The following is a 20,830-nucleotide window of genomic DNA, read 5'->3' on the forward strand; positions in this document are numbered from 1 at the left end:
CATGTTTTATTGGTCATAGGCACTTTGCTGAAGGTAAGAAGTTGGTATTTCTCCTATTTAGGGTTAAAGATGGCAGAGATCCTCGACAGTTCGGGACAATGAGCCTAGAATGAGCAAACTGTACCACTTGAGTTTTGGATGTGTTGAACGTTAACCATGTATCTTCAGCCATGTTGACAGTATACACAGGTCAGTATTCATATTCTCGATAGTTGTCTGTAGGTTTTTTTTTTTTTTTTTTTTTTTTTTTTTGTAGTTACACACAGCTGGAGGTCATCAGCGTACATGAGGTATTTGCCGTAGGACAAAATTGAAGACACATCTGTTCGATGAACCCTGTGCCAGACACTTAAATGTGATTTGCAGAGTATCGATGTAGATGTTATGTATATAAAGTATATTTATGAGAAAGGGGAATGCAAGGCCTTGTTAGCAACTTGGTATCTATTCTATTTAACCTGTATTATACATAGCCCTTTAAGAAAGTTCTTATTTTATTTTTTGACAGATTCTTACCAACCAGCCAAGCCCGACATATTGCATTTCATTTTCTACAGCCTTCTTTTATTTCAAATCATACTTAAGATAACAAACCATCTTTCAAAATTTTGCTTTACCTTTCATATTACTGGCTTTTTTATTTTTTATTTCATTTTATTTTATTTATTTATTTATTGTCACCAGACTTCTGACTGCGGAGGTCACGAATTCCTATCCTGTGCTAACCTCTTCATCTCAGAGTAGCACTTGCAACCTACGTCCTCAGTTAAGTTATTTGCTGGATGTATTCCAATATCTGTTTTCCTCTACAGTTTTTGCCCTTTACAGCTTCCTCTAGTAACATGGAAGTCATTCCCTAATGTCTCAACAGATGTCCTATCATACTATCCCTTCTCCTTATCAGCGTTTTCCACACGTTTCTTTCCTCTCCGATTCTGCGCCGAACCTCCTCATTTCTTACCTTATCAGTCTACCTAACTTTCAACATTCGTCTGTAGCACCACACCTCAAATGTTACGATTCTCTTCTGTTCCGGTTTTCCCACAGTCCGTGTTTCACTACCATACAATGATGTATTCCAGACGAAATTGTTTCCTAAAATTAAGGCCGATATTTGATATTACTAGGCTCCTCTTGGCCAAGAATGAGCTTTTTGCCATTGCTAGCCTGCTTTTGATATCCTCCTTGCTTCCTCCGTCATTGGTTATTTTACTGCCTAGGTAGCAGAATTCGTTAACTTTACCTAAACTTCACCTGATTCGTGACAATGAATCCTGATGTTAAGTTTCTCGCTGTCCTCAAGTCTACTACTTCTCATTACCGTATCAGTCAATACTCTGTACTCATTAGACTGTTCATTCCTTTCAGCAGATTATGTAATCCTTCATTTTCACTCAGGAGAGCAATGTCATCAGCGAATCGCAACATTGATATCCTTTCACCTTGAATTTTGATTCCACTCCTGCACCTTTCTTTCATTTCCGTCATTGCTTCATCGATGTACAGATTGAACAGGAGGGGCGAAAGGCTACGTCCTTGTCTTACGCCCTTTTTAATACGAGCACATCGTTCTTGGTCGTCCACTCTTATTACTCCCTCGTGGCCGTTGTACATATTGCATACAACCCGTACCTTCCTACAGCTTACCCCAACTTTTTTCAGTATTTCGAACGCCTAGCAATACTTTACATTGTCGAACGCTTTCTCCAGGTCGACAAATCCTATGAACATGTCTTTGTTTTTCTTTAGTCTTGCTTCCATTATTAACCGCAACGTCAGAACTGCCTCTCTCGTGCCTTTACCTTTCCTCGAGCCAAACTGATCATCATCTATGCGCATCCTCTATTTTCTTTTCCATTCTTCTATATATTATTATTGTAAGCAACTTGGATACATGAGCTGTTTTCTGATTGTGCGATAATTCTCGCACTTGTCTGCTCTTTCAGTCTTCGGAACTGTGTGGATGACGCTTTTCCGAAAGTCAGACGGTATGTCGCCAGAGTCATACAATATGCACACCAACGTGAGTAGTCGTTTTGTTGCCACGTCTCCGAATGATTTTAAGAATTCTGATGGAATGTTATCTATCCCTTCTGCCTTTTTTAATCTTAAGTCCTCCAAAGCTCTCTTAAATTCTAATACTGGATCCCCTATCCGTTCTAAATCGACTCCTGTTTCTTCTTCTATCACATCAAACAAATCTTCCCCCTCATAGAGGCTTCCAATGTATTCTTTCCACTTATCCGCTCTCTCCTCGGCATTTAACAGTGGCATTCACGTAGCACTCTTAATTTTATCACCCTCGCTTTTAATGTCACCGAAGATTGTTTTAACTTTCTTTTTTGCTGAGTCTGTCCTTCCGACAAACATTTCTTTTTCGATGTCTGTATAATATTTCCTTCAGCCATTTCGTCTTAGCTTCCATGCTCTTCCTATTTATTTCATTCATCAGCTGAGTTTCCCGGAACAGTTTTGCACTTCCTCCTTTTATCGATCAGTTGAAGTATTTCTTCTGTTACCCATGGTTTCTTCGCAGTTACCTTCTTATTACCTATGTTTTCCTTCCCAACTTCTGTGATGACCCTTTTTAAAGATGACCATTCCTCTTCAACTGTACTGCCTAGTGAACTATTCCTTATTGCTGTGTCTACAGCCCGTATCACCCGGCCTTTTCCAAGTATACCTCCTTTTCTTGTGATCCTTGAACAGAGTATTCGCTATTACAAGCTGAAACGTGCTACAGAACTCATTTAGTGTTTCTCCTCTCTCATTCATTTTCTTCTACTCCTTCCCCTACAACTGCATTCCAGTCCCCCAAGACTATTACATTTTCATCCCCCTTTACGTGCTATATTACCCTTTCAATATTCTCATACGCTTTCTCTATCTCTTCATCTTCAGCTTGCGTCGTCGGCATGTATACCTGAACTACCGTTGTCGGTGTTGGTTTGCTGTTGATTCTGATAAGAGCAACCCTGCCACTGAACTGTTCACAGTAACACACCCTGTGCCCATCCTTCCTATTCATGACGAATCCTGCTCCCTTTATACCATTTTCTGCTGCTGTTGATATTACCTTATACTCATCTGACCAGAAATCCTTGTGATCTTTGCACTTCACTGCACTGTCCACTATTATATCTAGATTGAGCCTCTGCATTTCCCTTTCACGATTTTCTAGTTTCCCTACCACGTTCAGGGTTCTGTCCTTCCACGCCCCGATTCGTACAACGTTATCCTTTCGTTGATTATTCAATCTTTTTCTCATCCTGGAGATCCGAATGGGGGACTATTCCACAATCTTTTGCCAATGGGGAGATCATCATGACAGGCCCCATGTCCCATGGATACACGTTAAGTGACTTTAACGCAGGGGTTTCCATTGCCTTCTGCATCGTCATGCCGTTGATCACCGCTGATTCTTCCGCCTTTAGGAGAAGTTTCCCATCCCTAGGACAAGAGAGTGCCCTGAAGCTCTGTCCGCTCGTCCACCCTCGTTGACAACACGGTTGGCAGAGTGAGGGGTGACTTCTTATGCCGGAAGTCTTCAGCCGTCAATGCTGATTATCAATCAAAATTTAAGCAGGGGCGGAATTCGAACCCGGGACTGAAGACGTTTTGATTATGTATCAAAGACGCTATAAATTTAATAATTCTTCTTTTTAATTACTCGTGCAGAAGGTAAATGATCGTAATGGCATGTGCTACAGATACAAAGAACATCACCAAGTTTAGAAACTCCCACGTGTGTCATTGGAGTGCGTCGTGTCACAGTAAACTGCCCTTAGCTCATGCTGTAGCAAGTAATTTATTTTTTACTGATCACGTCAAGACAAAGTAAATTTGTACTGATCAACGGATTGTAAACGGAGAGTATTTATGCAAGTATACATGACAAAGTATTGTGGAACATACAAATAAGATAAATCACCCCGTCCAATTGCATAATAGAAATTAAATTTACTGAATTGTTGTTGTTGTTGTTGTCTTCAGTCCTGAGACTGGTTTGATGCAGCTCTCCATGCTACTCTATCCTGTGCAAGCTGCTTCATCTCCCAGTACCTACTGCAACCTACATCCTTCTGAATCTGCTTAGTGTACTCATCTCTCGGTCTCCCTCTACGATTTTTACCCTCCACGCTGCCCTCCAATGGATAGAAATATTACGATTTTTAATGCTGTTAAACAGACGATAGGTCAATAATCGAAACAGATATGTCAGTTTAAGATTAATTGCTCTGTTGCTGTCAATTATATCACTTTCTTTCCGGAGAACCAATAATGTAACTCCGTATTCAATTTTTTTTTATCTTCATGGGTAGGTACACTTCCAGAGTCAATTGCTACAGAGAGCATTACGTGAAAAATACGAGAACCGCAGGTTAAATAAATATTTCAATATGCTCCATTTAGAATCACAATTTAATAACAAAAGTTATTTGCAAACTGCAGATGGTGGGATTGACTGTACAGACTCAAAAAGACGGAGGACTCTACTTTTTGGGCCTGCAGGGTAGTGAAACTTGCGTAGAGGTGAAGACAGATAAGCGATCACCTTGTAGAAATGCCATTCGTGACCGTCTCACCACAACAATATGAGTGCCACCCGGCATCGGCAAAGAGACCTTTGTCATCCGCTATTTCGCGCAGGCGAGGCACGTCATTTCTGGGAGCCCTGTGACGTCACAGGATGGTTCCTCGTGTGTGGCATATATAGCCGGGCGGCCGCTGGAGACGGGTGACAGTCGCGTCGGCTGACCCACCGTCCTGCGGGAGGACGCGCCATGGCGAGCACGTGGTTGTCCCTCATGCTGCTGCTGGCGGCCGGCGGGCGAGATTCCGCCGTCGCACACGAAGCGAAAGCCCGCGGGCTTGCAGAAAAATTGCACGCGCAGCCCGTCGGTGAGTTTCCTTTTTAATGCTTCACTTACAGTTAACAAATACAGCGGCATCCCAAAGTATTTCTGGGGTCCTTTCATAAAAACTATGCTCTAGAAATCACATCTTCAAAAACGTATTTCACCCTCTGTATGTTTTCTTCCATATACACAGCGTTACCATCTGCAGTTTCTGTGCATGATATTGAGTTTAGGTTGTAAAATCCCTTGATACCGAAGCCGCCTTTTCCTTCACACTATATATTTTCTCTTTTTATTTGTTTCTAGCAGCTATTACTATCGTTACAATGCAGCTATTTCTTGAGCGCTGAATTACTTTTTACTTGAGCTCATACTTTTAGATGGACGTGTACACCAGTAATTTGCATAGCTACGCCACTTTGCGTGCGGTCATGGACCTACGGTCACCCGCATCTTCTTACACAGTTTTTTGCTCACTTAGTTTTTTGTTTGCAGCGCACTGAAAATAAGGTAAAACAGTGGAACTGTCGACGGCATGAATGTTGTTTCTCTTCGCTCATAATACGTGCTGTTGACAACAGCAGTACCCAGTTTCCTCTCCGTCTTCAAGCTTGCGTTGAGTACTGCTCGGGTCTGTCCTGGATTTCTGGCGGTGTTAGTAGCACATTATATGGGAAGATTCACTAATGAAGAGTTGGTTGATATGCACCTCGTGTTTGGGTTCACTTAATTCAGTGAAAGACCGGAATGAAGGAGGAAAGGGAGACTATAATTTAACATCTCGTAGACATCGAGGATGTTAGAAACGGTCTTGGAAGACAGGCACAACGGCACAATGTTGAGCTGCTCCATCAGAGACAGCAGCCACATCGCTTACAATGTTTCGTCTGACGATTTTACCGTCACTATGTGTTGATAGTTACACTTTCTGGTTATTCTTTCTTACAGGCTTTTTCGCTGTTGTAGAGGTATTTTCACGGAAACAATGGTGACTGCGGTAACAAACCGGATAAATCATAACTGCATTACTACTTTGGAAAGAGCTGCCCGATATAGTGGGTCCCTTACTCCAAAATACTCAGTCAACGAAACACTAACACAATATCGTATCGGACCTCCTTTTGTAGGGTGTAGTGTAGCAACTTGTCGTGGCATGGGCTCAGTAAGTCGTTGAAAGCTCCCTGCAGAAATATTGACCCACGCTGCCTCTACAGCCATTTCGTCTTAGCTTCCTTGCACTTCCTATTTATTTCATTCCTAAGCGACTTCTATTTCTGCATTCCTCAATTACTCCGAATATTTTAGTACGTCTTTCTTTCATCAATCAAATTCTCTGTTACTCATTATTTCTTCGCAGTTACCTACTTTGTACCAATGTTTTCTTTCCACTTATGTGACTGCCCATTTTAGAGATGTCCAGTCCTCTTCAAATGTACTGCCTGCTGAGCTCTTCCTTATTCCTGTATCAATAGCCTTACAGAACTTCAAGCGTATCTCATAATTCCTTAGTACTTCGACATACCACTTCTTTGGGTATTGATCTTCCTGACTAATCTCCTACACTTCAGCCTACTCTTCATGACTACTATATGTGATCTGAGTCTACATGTGCTCCTGGGTACGCCTTACAATTCAATGTCTGATTTCGGAATCTCTGTCTAATGATCATGTAAACTAACTGAGGTTTTGCCGTATCACCCGGCCTTTTCCAAGTACACCTCCTCCTCTTGTGAGTCTTGAACAGAATATTCGCTATTACTAGGTAAAATTTATTACAAAACTCAGTTAGTCTTTCTCTCTCTCATTCATTGTCCAAAGCTCATTTTCCCCTGCAACCTTTCCTTCTACTTCCCCTGCAACTGCATTCCAGTCCCCCATGACTACTAGATTTTCATCTCCCTTTACGTATTGTACTACTCATTCAATATGCTCATCTACATCTACATCTACATGGATGCAAATCACATTTAAGTGCCTGGCAGAGAATTTTTTCGAACCACCTTCCACTCTCGTATAACGCGGAAAGAATGAACACCTGTATCTTTCCGTACGAGCTCTGATTTCCCTTATTTTATCGTGGTGATCGTTCCTCCCTATGTAGTTCGGTGTCAATAAAATATTTTTGCATTCGGAGGAGAAAGTTGATGATTGGAATTTCGTGAGAAGTTTCCGTCGCAACGAAAAACGTCTTTCTTTTAATGACTCAGCCCAAATCCTGTGTCATTTCTGTGACAATCTCTCCCATATTTCGCGATAATACAAAACGTGCTGCCCTTCTTTGAAATTTTTCAATGTACTCCGTCAGTCCTATATGGTAAAGATCCCAAACCGCGCAGCAGTATTCTAAAGGAGGACGGACAACCGTAGTATAGGCAGTCTCCTTTGTAGGTCTGTTACATTTTCTAAGTGTCCTCCCAATAAAAGGCAGTCTTTGGTTAGCCTTCCTCACAACATTTTCTATGTCTTCTTTCCAATTTAAGTTTTTCGTAATGGTAATACCTAGGTATTTAGTTGAATTTATGGCTTTTAGATTAGACTGATTTATCGGGTAACCGAAGTTCAACGAGTTCCTTTTAACACCCATTTGGATGACCTCACACTTTTCGTTATTTAGGGTCAACTATCACTTTTCGCACCATTCACATATTTTTTTAAAAATCGTTTTGTAGTTTGTTTTGATCTTTTGATGACTTTATTAGTCGATAAACGACAGTGTCATTTGCAAACAACCGAAGACGGCTGCTCAGATTCCTAAATCGTTTATATAAATAAGGAACAGCAAAGGGTCTATAACACCACCTTGGGGAACGCCAGAAATCACTTCTGTTTTACTCGATGAGTTTCCGTCAATTACTACAAACTGTGACCTTTCTGACAGGAAATCACAAATCCGGTCACATAACTGAGACGGTATTCCATAAGCAGGCAATTTCACTACGAGCCGCTTTTGTGGTACAGTGTCAAAAGCCTTCCGGAAATGCAGAAATACGGAATCGATCTGAAATCCCTTGTCAATAGCACTCAACACTTCATGTGAATAAAGAGCTAGTTGTGTTTCACAGGAACGATGTTTTGTAAACCCATGTTGACTGTGTGTCAATAGACCGTTTTCTTCGAAGTAATTCATAATGTCCGAACACAATATATGTTCTAAAATTCTGCTTCATATCGACGTTAACGATATGGGCCTGAAATTTTGTGGATTACTCCTACTACCTTGCTTGAATATTGGTGTGACCTGTGCAGCTTTCCAGTCTTTGGGCAAGGATCTTTCTTCAAGCGAACGATTATATATGATTGTTAAGTATGGAGCTAATGCATCAGCATACTCCGAAAGGAACCTAATTGGTAAACAGTCTGGACCAGAAGACTTGCTTCTATTAAGTGATTTAAGTTGCTTCACTTCTCCGAGGATATTTACTTATACGTTACTCATGTTGGCAGCTGTTCTCGATTCTTCATACGCTTTTCTATCTCTTCATCTTCAGCTTTCGACGTCGGCATGTATACCTGGACTATCATTGTCTGTGTTGCTTTGCTGTCGATTCTGATAAGAACAACCCTATGACTTAACTGTTCGCAGTAACCCACAAGCTGTCTTACCTCGCTGTTCATAACGAATCCTTCTCTACCATTTTCTGCTGCTGTTGATATTACCCTACAGTCATCTGACCGGAAATCCTTCTGTTCTTTCCATTTCACTTAACTGACTTCTACAATGTTTGGATTGAGGCTTTGGAGTTCCCTTTTCAGATTTTATACCTTCCCCGCCATGTTCTAGCTTCTGACGTTCCACGACCCAACTCGTAGACCTCCTTTCTTGGATATTCAGTCTTTTTCTCATGGTCACCTCCCCCTTGCCAATCCCCTCCCGGAGATACGAATAGGGAACTATTCAGAAATCTTTTGCTAATGGACAGACTATCATGACACTTTTCAGTTACGGGCCACAAGTCCTTCCGACGTACGTTATGTTTCTTTAATGCAGTGGTTTCCATTGCCTTCTGCATACTTATGCTGTTGATCACTGCTCATTTTCCGCTTTTGGCACCAGTTTTTCCCACCCCAACGGCAAGAGAATGCACTTAACCTATGTCCGGAACTCCACCTTCTTTGACAATGCCGTTGCCAGAATGAGGGTGACTCTTTATGCCGTAAGTCTTCGACTGCCAATGTTGATTATTAATCAAAATTTAAGCGCTGGTAAGTTTCGAACCCTGTACCGAAAACCTTTTGATTACGAATCAAAGACGCTTTAAAACAAAAAAAAACAAAAAAGGGCCATCCTTCTCGGCGTCCAAAGAGAGGAGGGGGGCAAAGTGGGCAGGGGTCGCAACCTGAGGCCTGGCTACCATGTCCCGTTTCCACCCTCCAGGAAGCGAGAAAAGCGTGGGTAACGTGGAGTAGAGGTACTACGAACATCCTTTATTTATTTATTTTTGATTTACTTCTAGTTTTGTTTTTTATTTATTAATTTATTTTGTGATTAATACCACCGAGAGTACCGGGAAACTGACATCACGCGAGGAGGAGAGCGCAACAAGACATCAGACTAATTGAAACTATCAACGTATAGTTTGTCCGAGAAGAACATTCCGGTTACCAATGAGTATATCTCTTCTAAGTGTGCAAGAGGTGGGAATCAACTCTTCATGACACTAACATCCCAGCTCTTGGGTGAGTTAAGGAAGACACTGTAGAGGCAACTGGAGGGAAATTGTCTGTATTTTGGATTGCGGACAACTGCACAAAGGCGTTCATTAAGAAACTGTCAAAAGTCGAGAACACATTTCTCGCCATCAGCAAACACGTAGCGTGCTGCGTGTGCACAAAACCACCTCACAGAGTTCGTCTTCGCTTGCGGGAAGTAGCCCGCGTCCGGAAAGAGGACCAGTTGATTAGGTATCCGATGAGGAGTTGTACGGTTAATTAGGGACAACATCTGTCGCACCAAGAAGCAGACACCTCTCAGCGATCTGCACACCTGGCGGTGCTACCCCTAGACCATAGGTGCATATATGGCGCCGTTCTTTAGGACCTGACAAGGTCTTGGAAAACATACCCTTTCCTTTCATTACACTACTAGTAGGATTTCGGAATGGCCTCTCTCACAGAAGAATGTTTTGTGGTGTTTGATACACTGATACACCACTTCTTGCATATCAAACAGGCAATAAGTAGTCCATTTCCATATCGTTCCTAGAACTATAACCTAGCCCTCCTTTCACCTAAGTCACAAATTTTTTCTACGCTATAGATATGATAGAACTGTGTAGACGTATACGAATTTTAGAAGCATTCATCTTCGTGGAACCTCCCCGAAGGATACCCTTCCCCCTCCCCCTCCCCCTCCCCTACATTTTTTCGATATGTTTTTTCTTTCATTGACGATAATTTAGCCTTTTACCGTCCACACCAAAAATTAAAGAAAAATAAATAAATAATCGAAAACCATGACTATTCGCTTCTTGCACTGGAAAGATATACGCACTTGTTTATTTTACTGTACCATTTTACAGCAAAAGATCTACGGAATTTGAATATTATATATATTTACAGTGCAGTAGTACATTATCTTACTGTATTAGGTATGAATTTTTGTGTTGGTTTAAAATGTTCTCTTCGTCCTATTAATAATTTACTAATTTCACATTTCAGCTAACGGTCTGACTATTATGCCCCAGGAGTAACTATGGCATTCTTAGTTGTTCTAACATAACAATTAATGACACAGTTATTATGTGTACTATGACACATGATGTACGAGTTGTGAATCCGCTAGTGCTGGAATATTTAAAAAATATGGGTTCTGAATGATAATATTTTTTTGTCAAAAGTATAGCTACTGCTTCGAGATCACATTCTCCAAGTTGTACATGAGAAGAGGGCATATTTTTTTAGATTTTTAATAACAGTGAAATTTACAGTGTAGCATGATACATGATGTACGAGCTGCTATTCCTCTAGTACTACAGGACTCAAAAATACTTACCAGGTTTGATATTTTTTGAGAACACTTATCTTGGAGAACAGCTGCTTTTTTTATTACTTCAAGTTTGCGGAGTCGTATCGCCTGCTCCGTTTACCGCCACGATCTACCATGGTGGTGGTACGTCTAAAGATGGTCTAAAACAGACCAAAAGCGGTAACGTCATAAACGAGAAGTTTGTTACGATTGTGACTGTGCATGTCCATTATTAGGTTTAAATGAGGCTATTTTCTTCAAAACTGTAGGTACTACCTCTATATGGCAGCTAGCTGTACAGTAATTTATCGAGCCAATATAGGCAATACGAAATAGTTCCCTTCTCCTTCACATAACATGGGTAGGTTCCAACATCTGTACTGCAATATATTGTTGAATTAACTGTACTCACGTTGTGTAATCCAATTTTGTTTTCCAGTTTTATTACAGTACCGTATAAGAGACAGTGAAATTTCGCCTAGTATATATTGAATCGTTACTGGTCCTAATGTAACACACGATACATGAACCGTCAAAAAATTTTTACTACCTGGAAGCATTTGTTACTACATAATAAATGTTTTACTTTACATACTAACTGGCATGCCTCATTAAGAAACTCGACATAATCTTTTGTAGTAAAAAACTTTTTCCCGTAAATTCTGATAGTATGTGTTGCATGGCTTATGATGTATGAGCAATGAACATAATATACCCATTAATACTGAGCCAGTACTGCTATGGCCCATCCACAGATAGAAGTTTAAATATCATACTCTCATGAACCATGGACCTTACCGTTGGTGGGTAGACTTGCGTGCCTCAGCGATACAGGTAGCCGTACCGTAGGTGCAACCACAACACAGGTGTATCTGTCGAGAGGCCAGACAAACGTGTGGTTTCTGAAGAGGGGCAGCAGCCTTTTTAGTAGTTGCAGGGGCAACAGTCTGGATGATTGAGTGATCTGGCCTTGTAACACTAACGAAGCATACTGGTACTGCGAAGGGCTGACAGCAAGGGGAATCTATAGCCGTAATTTTTCCTTACGGCATGCAGCTTTACTGTATGGTTAAATGATGATGGCGTCCTCTTCGGTGAAATATTCTGGAGGTAAAATAGTCCCCCATTCGGATCTCCTTGCGGGGACTACTCCAGAGGATGTCGTTATCAGTAGAAAGAAAACTGGCGTTCTACGGATCGGAGCATGGAATGTAAGATCCCTTAATCGGGCAGGTAGGCTAGAAAATTTAAAAAGAGAATGGATAAGTTAAAGTTAGATACAGTGGTAATTCGGTGGCAGGAGGAAGGAGAAACAAGACTTCTGGTCAGGTGAATACAGGGCTATGAATACAAAATCAAATAGGGGTAATGCAGAAATAGGTTCAATAATAGATATAAAGTAGGAGCGCGTGTCAGCTACTATAAACAGCATAGGGAAAGCATTATTGTAGCCAAGATAGACACGAAGCGCACACCTACCACAGTAATACAAGTTTATATGCAAACTAGCTCCGCAGATGACGAAGGCATTGAAGATATGTATGATGAGTTAAAATAAATCATTCTGATAGTGAAGGGAAACGAAAATTTAGTAGTAATAGGGGACTGGAATTCGTAGTAGGAAAAGGATGAGAAAGAAAAATAGTAGGAGAATATGGAATTGGGGTGAGGAATGGAAGAGGAAGCCTCCTGGCAGAATTTTACACAGATCATAACTTAATCATAACTAACGATTGGTTCAAGGATCATGAAAGAAAGTTGTATTCCTGGAAGAAGCCTGGAGACACTGAGAGATGTTAGATAGATTTTATACTAGTCAGTCAGAGAATTAGAAACCAGGTTTTAAACTGTACAACATTTTCACGGCCAGATGTGGTCTCTGACTACAATCTATTGGTTATGAAATGTAGATTAAAACTGAAGCAACTGCATAAAGATGGGAATTTAAGTAGATTGGACCTGGATAAACTGATAGGCTCATAGGTTGTAGAGAGTTTCAAGGAGAGCATTGGGGAATGATTGACAATAATGGGGGAAAGAAATACAGTAAAAGAAGAATGGGTAGCTATGAGAGATCAAATAGTGAAAGCAGCAGAGGATCAAGTAGGTAAAAAGACGAGGGCTAGTAGAAATCCTTGGGTAACAGAAGAGACATTGAATTTTATTGATGAGAGGAGAAAATATAAAAATGTAGTAAATGAAGCAGGCAAAAAGTAATACAAACGTCTCAAATGGTTCAAATGGCTCTAAGCACTATGTATCTGAGGTCGTCAGTCCCCTACACTTAGAACCACTTAAACGTAACTAACCTAAGGACAGCACTCACATCCATGCCAGAAGCAGGATCCGATCCTGCGACCGTAGCAGCACCGCGGTTCCAGACTGAAGCGCCTAGAACCGCTCGGCTACAGATGCCGGCCAAACGTTTCAAAAATGAGTTTGACAGGAAGTGCAAAATGGCTAAGCAGGGATGGCTAGAGGACATATGTAAGGATGTAGAGGCATATATCACTAGGGGTAAGATAGATACGGCCTACAGGAAAATTAAAGAGACCTTTGGAGAAAAGAGAACCACTTGTATGAATATCAAGAGGTCAGATGGGAAACCATTTCTAACCAAAGGTGGGAAAACAGAAAGGTTGGAGTATTTAGAGGGTCCATACAAGGGCGTTGTGCTTGAGGGCAATATTATAGAAATGGAAGAGGACATAGGTGAAGATCAAATGAGAGATATGATACTGCGTGAAGAATTAAACAGAGCGCTGAAAGAGCTAAGTCGAAACAAGTCTGTGAGTAGACAACGTTCCTTTAGAACCACCGATAGCCTTGGGAGAGCCATCCCTAACAAAACTACCATCTGGTGAGCAAGATGGCTGACGCAGGTCAAATACCCTCAGACTTCAAGAAAAATAATAGGCTTGTAGCCTATCCCCGATATTATTAAATCTGTAAACTGAGCAAGCAGTAAAGGAAAGAAAAGAAAAATTTGGAGTAGGAGATGAAATAAAAACTTTGCGGTTTGCCGATGACATTATAACTCTGTCAGGGACAGTAAAGGACCTGGAAGAGCAATTGAACGGAATGGATAGTGGCTTGAAATGAGGATATAAGATGAACATCAACATAAGCAAAACGAGGATAATGGAATGTAGTCGAATTAAATCAGATGTTGCTGAGGGAATTAGATTAGGAAATGAGACACTTGTAGATGAGTTTTGTTATTTCGGGAGCCAGATAACTGATGATGGTCGAAGTAGCGAGGATATAAAATGTATATTGGCAATGGCAAGGAATGCGTTTATGAAGGAGAGAAATTTGTAAACATCGAGAATAGATTTAAGTTTGGGTAAGTCTTTTCTAAAAGTATTAGTATTGAGTGTAGCCATGTGTGGATGTGAAACATGGACGAAAAATAGTTTAGACAAGAAGAGAATAGAAGCTTTCGAAATGTGGTGCTACAGAAGAATGTTGAAGGTTAAATGGATGGATCACATCACTAATGAGGAGGTACTTCAAAAATGCTTCAAATGGCTCTGAGCACTATGGGACTTAACATCTATGGTCATCAGACCCCTATAACTTAGAACTACTTAAACCTAACTAACCTAAGGAGATCACACAACACCCAGCCATCACGAGGCAGAAAAATTCCTGACCCAACCGGAAATCGAACCCGGGAACCCGGGCGTGGGAAGCGAGATTGCTACCGCACGACCACGAGATGCGGGCGAGGAGGTACTGAATAGAATTGGGGAGAAGAGGAATTTCTGGCACAACTTGACCAGAAGGTGGTATCGATTGGTAGGACATGTTCTGAGGCATCAAGCGATCTCCAATTTAGTATTGGAGGGCAGCGTGGAAGGTAAAAGTCGTAGAGGGAGACCAAGAGATGAATACAGTAAGCAGATTCAGAACGATGTAGGGTGCAGTAAAATTACTTGGAGATGAAAAAGCTTGCACAGGATAGAGTAGCATGGAGAGCTGCATCAAACCAGTCTCTCGACTGAAGACCACAACAACAACAACCATAACAATTGTGTCTATACTACGACATGGCACCTCCCTGTATGTGTCTGCTCACTGACCTAATACTGTGCAGTACTGTATTGTTTTCGTGTCGTTTACGTACAGGAGTACGATAATATCTGTGTACATGTAACAGTAATGTAGTAAAATATGTAATGAAGCTTGAAGCTCAAAATATCTAAACAACTTTATCTATGAAGTATGTGTATATACACGAGCTTGTAGACTATTAATGAATAAACCTATGTCATTTTATGAACATAATACAGGTGCTTGAAAATGAACCACGATGAAATTGCTACTTTCACAGATAATAAACAGACTACAGTGATTACTCAACATCTCCGTTCACTCCCCTTATGTTCCCTAGCTAGCCTGGTGTCAATACTAAACACTAATAATGCTAATGCAGTCTGGTGGCCGTTATACCTGTCACAGAGATTCGCAGCTATAATCTTTTACGTATCAACCTATGGTGTGTATTGTATGAAGTTACATTGACATTCAACTACGCCTTCTAAGTGCTTAATATTTTTTGTTGGGCAATGTATTTCGAAATACATTTAAGTGACATGCCATGGGATACCTCCTAATGTCGTGTCGCATCTCCTTTCGCCCGACATAGTGCTGTAACTCGACATAGCTCGCATCCAAAAAGTCCACTGTAGTAACATTGATCCATGCTGCCTCTACAGCCGCTCATAATTGCGAAAGTATTGCCGGTGAAGGACTTTGTGCAGGAACTGCCTCTCGACTATATCCCATAAATTTTCGATGAGATTCATGTTGGACGATGTGGGTGGCCAAACCATTCGCTCCCATTGTCTAGAATTTTCTTCAAATCTATCGTGGGAAAAAGATGTCCCAACGATATGGCGCATTGTGATGCATAAAAAATTCCATCGTTGTTAGGGAACATGATTTTCATGAAGGACAGCAAATGGTCTCCAAGTAGCCGAACATAACCATTTGCAATCAATGATCTGACCATTTGAACCAGAGGGCCCAGTCCATTCCATGTAGACACAGCCCACGCTATTATGAAGCCAACACCAATATGCACGGTGTCTTGTTGGCAGCTTGGGTTCATGGCTTCGTGGGAACTCATTTGACCAGGCCATGGTTACCAGTCCTGCAGGGTGCAATCGATTTGGTCACGAGCTTACGAGAGGCGATGAAGAGATGTCGTGTTGTTAGCAAAGGCAGAAGCGACGCTCGCTGCCATACCCCATTAACGTGAAATTTCGGCCGCGCGGGGGAAGCCGGTTGGTCTCAGGCGCATTGCTACGTTCGCGCGGCTCCCCCCGTCGGAGACTCGAGTCCTCCCTTGGGCATGGGTGTGTGTGTTGTACTTAGCGTAAGTTAGTTTAAGTTAGATTAAGTAGTGCGTAAACCTAGGGACCGATGACCTTAGCAGTTTGGTCCCTTACCACAAATTTCCAATTTCATATTTCACCGCTCTGTCCTAATGGATGCGCTTGTCGTACGTCCCACATTGTTTTTTGCGGCTACTTCATGGCATGTTGCTTGTCTGTTAGCACTGGCAACTCTACGCAAAAGCCGCTGCCTTCGGTCCTTAACCATAGGCCGTCGGCCACTGTGTCGCCCATGGTCAGAGATAATTCCCGAAATGTGGGATTTTCATCACACCCCTCTTGACACTGTGAGTTTCGGAATATTGAATTTCCTAACGAGTGTCCTAGGGGTGACCATGAGAGAAAGACTGAATAACCAACGGAAGGATAACGTTCTGAGAGTATGGGCGTGGAATGTCAGAAGCTTGAACGTGATACGGAAGCTATGAAATCTGAAAACGGAAATGCTAAGGTTCAAAAATGGTTCAAATGGCTCTGAGCACTATGGGACTCAACTGCTGTGCTCATCAGACCCCTAGAACTTAGAACTACTTAAACCTAACTAACCTAAGGACATCACACACATCAATGCCCGAGGCAGGATTCGAACCTGCGACCGTAGCAGTCGCGCGGTTCCAGACTGAGCGCCTTAACCGCTAGACCACCGCGGCCGGCAAACGCTAAGGCTCAGTCTAGATATAGTAGGGGTTCGGCAAAAGTGAAATGGAAATAAGACAAGGACATCTGGTCAGATGACTATAGGGTAATATTAACAGCAGCAGGAAATGGTATAACGAGAGTAGGATTCGTTTTTAACAGGGAGGTAACACAGAGAGTGGGTTACTGCGAACAGTTAAGTCATAGGGTTGTTCTTATCAGAATCGACAGCAAACCAGAATCGACAATATTAGTTCTGGCATACATGACGACGTCGCAAGCTGAAGATGAAGTGACAGAGAAAGTAGATGAAGATGACGATATTGAAAGGGTAATACAGTATGTAAAGGGAGATGAAAATCTAATAGTCATGGATGATTGGAATTCTGTTGTAAGGGGAAGTAGTAGAAGAAAAGTTTACAGAAGAATATTGGCTTGGGACAAGGAATGAGAGAGGAGAAAGACTAATTGAGTTCTGTAATAAATTTCAGCGAGTAGTGGTGAATACTCTGTTCAAAAATCACAAGAGGAATAGGTATACTTGGAGAAGGCAGGTTTATACCGGCAAATTTCAGTTACATTACATTATCGTCAGGCAGAGATTCCGAAATCAGATACTGTAATGTAAGGCATACCCAGGTGCACATATAGACTCAGGTCATAATGTTGTAGTGATGAGCAGTAGGACGAAGTTTAAGAGATTAGACGAGAAGAATCAATACGCAAAGAAGAGGGATATGGAAATACTAAGGAATGATGAGATACACTTGTAGTTCTCTAAGGCCGTAGATATAGCAATAAGGAGTATCTCAGTAAGCAGTACAGTTGAAGTGGAAGTGACATCTCTAAAAAGGCCAATCACAGAAGTTGTAAAGAAAACGTAGGTACCAGGAACGTAACTGCAATGAAATGATGGGCAATGGAAAAAATACTTCAGTTGACCAACGAAAGAAGGAAATACAAAGACGTCCAGGGAAATTCAAGAATACATAAATGCAAGTCACTTGGCAATGAGATAAATAGGAAGTGCAGGGGAGTTAAGACGAAATGGCTGCATGGAAGATGTGAAGAAATCGAAAAAGAATATGACTGGCAGAAGGACGGACTCAGCATACAAAAAATTAAAACAACCTTCTACGGAATTAAAAGCAAGGGTGGTAACATTAGGAGTGCAATGGTAATTCCACTGTTAAATACAGGTAGAGAGCGGATATGTGAAAGAAGTATACTGAAGGCCTCTGTGATGGGAAGATTTGTCTGATAACGTGACAGAGGAAGAAACATGATTCGATACAGAAGAGATAGAGGATTCAGTATTAAAATTAGAATTTGAAAGAGCTTTAGATGACATAAGACCGAATAAGGCAGAAGGGATGGGCAACATTGCATCAGCCTTGTTTAAATCATTCGGCAAGTGGCAACAAGACGACTATTCACGTTTGTGTGTAGAATGTATCAGGCTGATGATATATCATCAGACTTTCGGGAAAAAATCATCCACAAAATTCCGAAGATTCTAAAGAGAATTGTTGGAGAATTATCCCACAATCAGCTTAATATTTCATGCATCCAAGTTATCTACAAGAATAATACACAGTATAATGGCAAAGAAAATTGAGATGTGTTGGGTGACGATCAGTTTGGCTTTTACTAAAAGTAAAGGGACCAGAGAAGCGCTTATGAGGTTGTGGTTGATAGTGGAAATAACACTAAAGAAAAATCAAGACACGTTCATGGGATCTGTCGACTTGGGAAAAGGTTTCGACAGTGTAAAATGGTGCAAAATGTTCAAAATTCTGAGAAAAATTGGCGTAAGCTGTAGAGAAAGACAGGTAACATACAATATGTATAAAAACCAAGAGGGACAAATAAGAGTGGCAAACCAAGAGCGAAGTGCTCGACTTAAAAAGTGTAAGTTAAAAAATGGAATTAAAATTCAGGGTGAAAGAATATCAGCGATAAGACTCGCTTTGATATTTTTATCCTGAGTGAAAGCGAAGAAGAATTACAGAATTTTCTGAACGGAACTAACAGTAATGAGTACAGAATTTGGACCGGGAGTGAATCGAAGAAAGATGAAACTGATCGGAAGTAGCAGAAATGAGAGCAATAGCGTGAGACGCAACATCAAAATCGATCACAAAGTAGATGAAGTTAAAGAATTCTGCTACCTAAGCAACAAAATAACCCATGACGAACAGAGCAAGGAGGACAGAAAATGCAGACTATAATTAGAAAAAAGGACCATTCCTATCCAAGAGAAGCCTGTAAGTTTCAAACATGGGCCCAAACTTGAGGAAGAAATTTCTGAGAATGTACATTTGGAGAGCAGCATCATATGGTACTGAAAGTTGGACTGTGGGAAAACCGGAACAGAATAGAATCGAAGCATTTGAGGTGTGGTGCTACAGAAGAATATTGAAAATTAGGTAGACTGGTAAGATAAGGAATGAGGAGGTTCTCCGGTGAATCGGCGAAGAAAGGAAGCCACTGATAATAAAAAATGATAATAAAAATAAATTAATTAAAACATAAAAAAATGAAAGTACACGATTTCCGGAATGTAAAGTCCATTGCGTCTATCTCCAACTACCATTCCGCGTTCAAAGTCTGTTAATTCCTCTCGTGCGACCATCATCACGTCGGAAACATTTGACATGAAACACCTGAGTACAAATCACAGCCTCGCTATCCACTGTTGTTTTATACCTTATGTACGGGACACTACCGCCGCCTGTATATGTGCACGTTGCCATCCTATGACTTTTGTCTCATCAGTGCATGCTACCGACCCCTCTGCACCTGTACAAGAGCAGTAGGCAATGGGTTTTCTCCCTGCCTTTCATTGTACATTAGCCATTACAAACACTAATACTAGTACACATTGTTGCAACAACATCATGTGCATGCACATAATCTATAATATGTGTACTCACAACAGGTCTGAGGAAGGCAACAATAAACCACCTTTACTACGACCATCCGCCATGTAACAGTAAATAAGAAGGAATGTCGTGTTTCGACAATAAGAGCTCGTCGCTACAGAGTACCGCCTAATACATGACTGTGTATTTTCGTTGTTGTCCAGCAGTGCGACTTCCGCGCGGCCTCCTGGACGGTCTGGTGGGTGCCGTGTTGAGTCCTGTGTTGGACGCCGGTGGGAACGAGTGCTCGAGCGCCCGCGGTGATAGCCTCAACATCGGCGCAACTCTGCCCCTCGGGATATCAGCCGGCATTTCCGGCTCTTCGGCTAACGCCCACACCAGACAAGGATGCGGCGCCAGCGCCGGGTCCAGTTCTGGAGGCGTGAACAGTGGTAGCGCCTCTACTGCCTCTGCAGGTGGAAATGGATACAGTGCTGGTGGCAGAGGTGTAGCAGCTCATGCAGGTCAAGAGTCAAAGGCTCACGGTGGAAATGAAGGTTATGGGCAAGGACATCGTCAGCATATCGGAGGGGAAGCCAAATCCAGTGGTTCTGCTGGAACTGGAGTGGGCTGGGAAAGTCAGAGTGAGTCACATGCCGTTAGCGGGTCCACTGGACAAAGCATACCTAGTGTTGCCTCAAACGGACCAGGAAATGGAAACGGTTTCAGCAATAGTGGAGGGTATGTGGGAGGTTCTCCAGTCCGAGGTGAGGCAGCGTCAGTGAGCGAGAGCTCATCGCAATCTGCTAGTGCTTCCTACGGACACGATAGTTCTGCAACTGGTAAATACGGGCAAGGTAATCTGGGAGATGAGTTCAGTGGCTATGATGGTGGACATGTTCATACGTCTAATCAGTATGGCACAGGTACTTCCAGTGGTGGGGATGACAAACCAGGAAATCAGGATGGATTGAGCCAACCTGGCGTCAGTTCTCAGCGAGACTCATCAGCAGAAGCAGCATTTTCCTGAAGATGGCGACCAGTTGGATCGACTAAATATCGAGTCAGGTTGATTTTAGGATCCGGCAGCAAACCCGAAGGGAC

At 41.8% G+C, this 20,830-nt stretch overlaps 1 protein-coding gene across 1 annotated transcript in view; it reads left to right on the top strand.

The window, feature by feature from the left end:
* The first annotated feature begins 4,746 nt into the window (after window positions 1–4,746).
* LOC126353287 (fibroin heavy chain-like) overlaps window positions 4,747–20,830 on the top strand; it is a 68,956-nt gene continuing 52,872 nt past the window's right edge. Inside the window, exons 1-2 of the mRNA XM_050002755.1 lie at window positions 4,747–4,902; window positions 19,951–20,711. Of these exons, the coding sequence (XP_049858712.1) occupies window positions 4,785–4,902; window positions 19,951–20,711 (879 nt within the window). The 5' untranslated portion in view covers window positions 4,747–4,784. The remainder of the gene's footprint in view (window positions 4,903–19,950; window positions 20,712–20,830) is intronic.

This window comes from Schistocerca gregaria, chromosome 1, assembly GCF_023897955.1.
Source record: "Schistocerca gregaria isolate iqSchGreg1 chromosome 1, iqSchGreg1.2, whole genome shotgun sequence".
Classification (NCBI taxonomy): domain Eukaryota; kingdom Metazoa; phylum Arthropoda; class Insecta; order Orthoptera; family Acrididae; genus Schistocerca; species Schistocerca gregaria.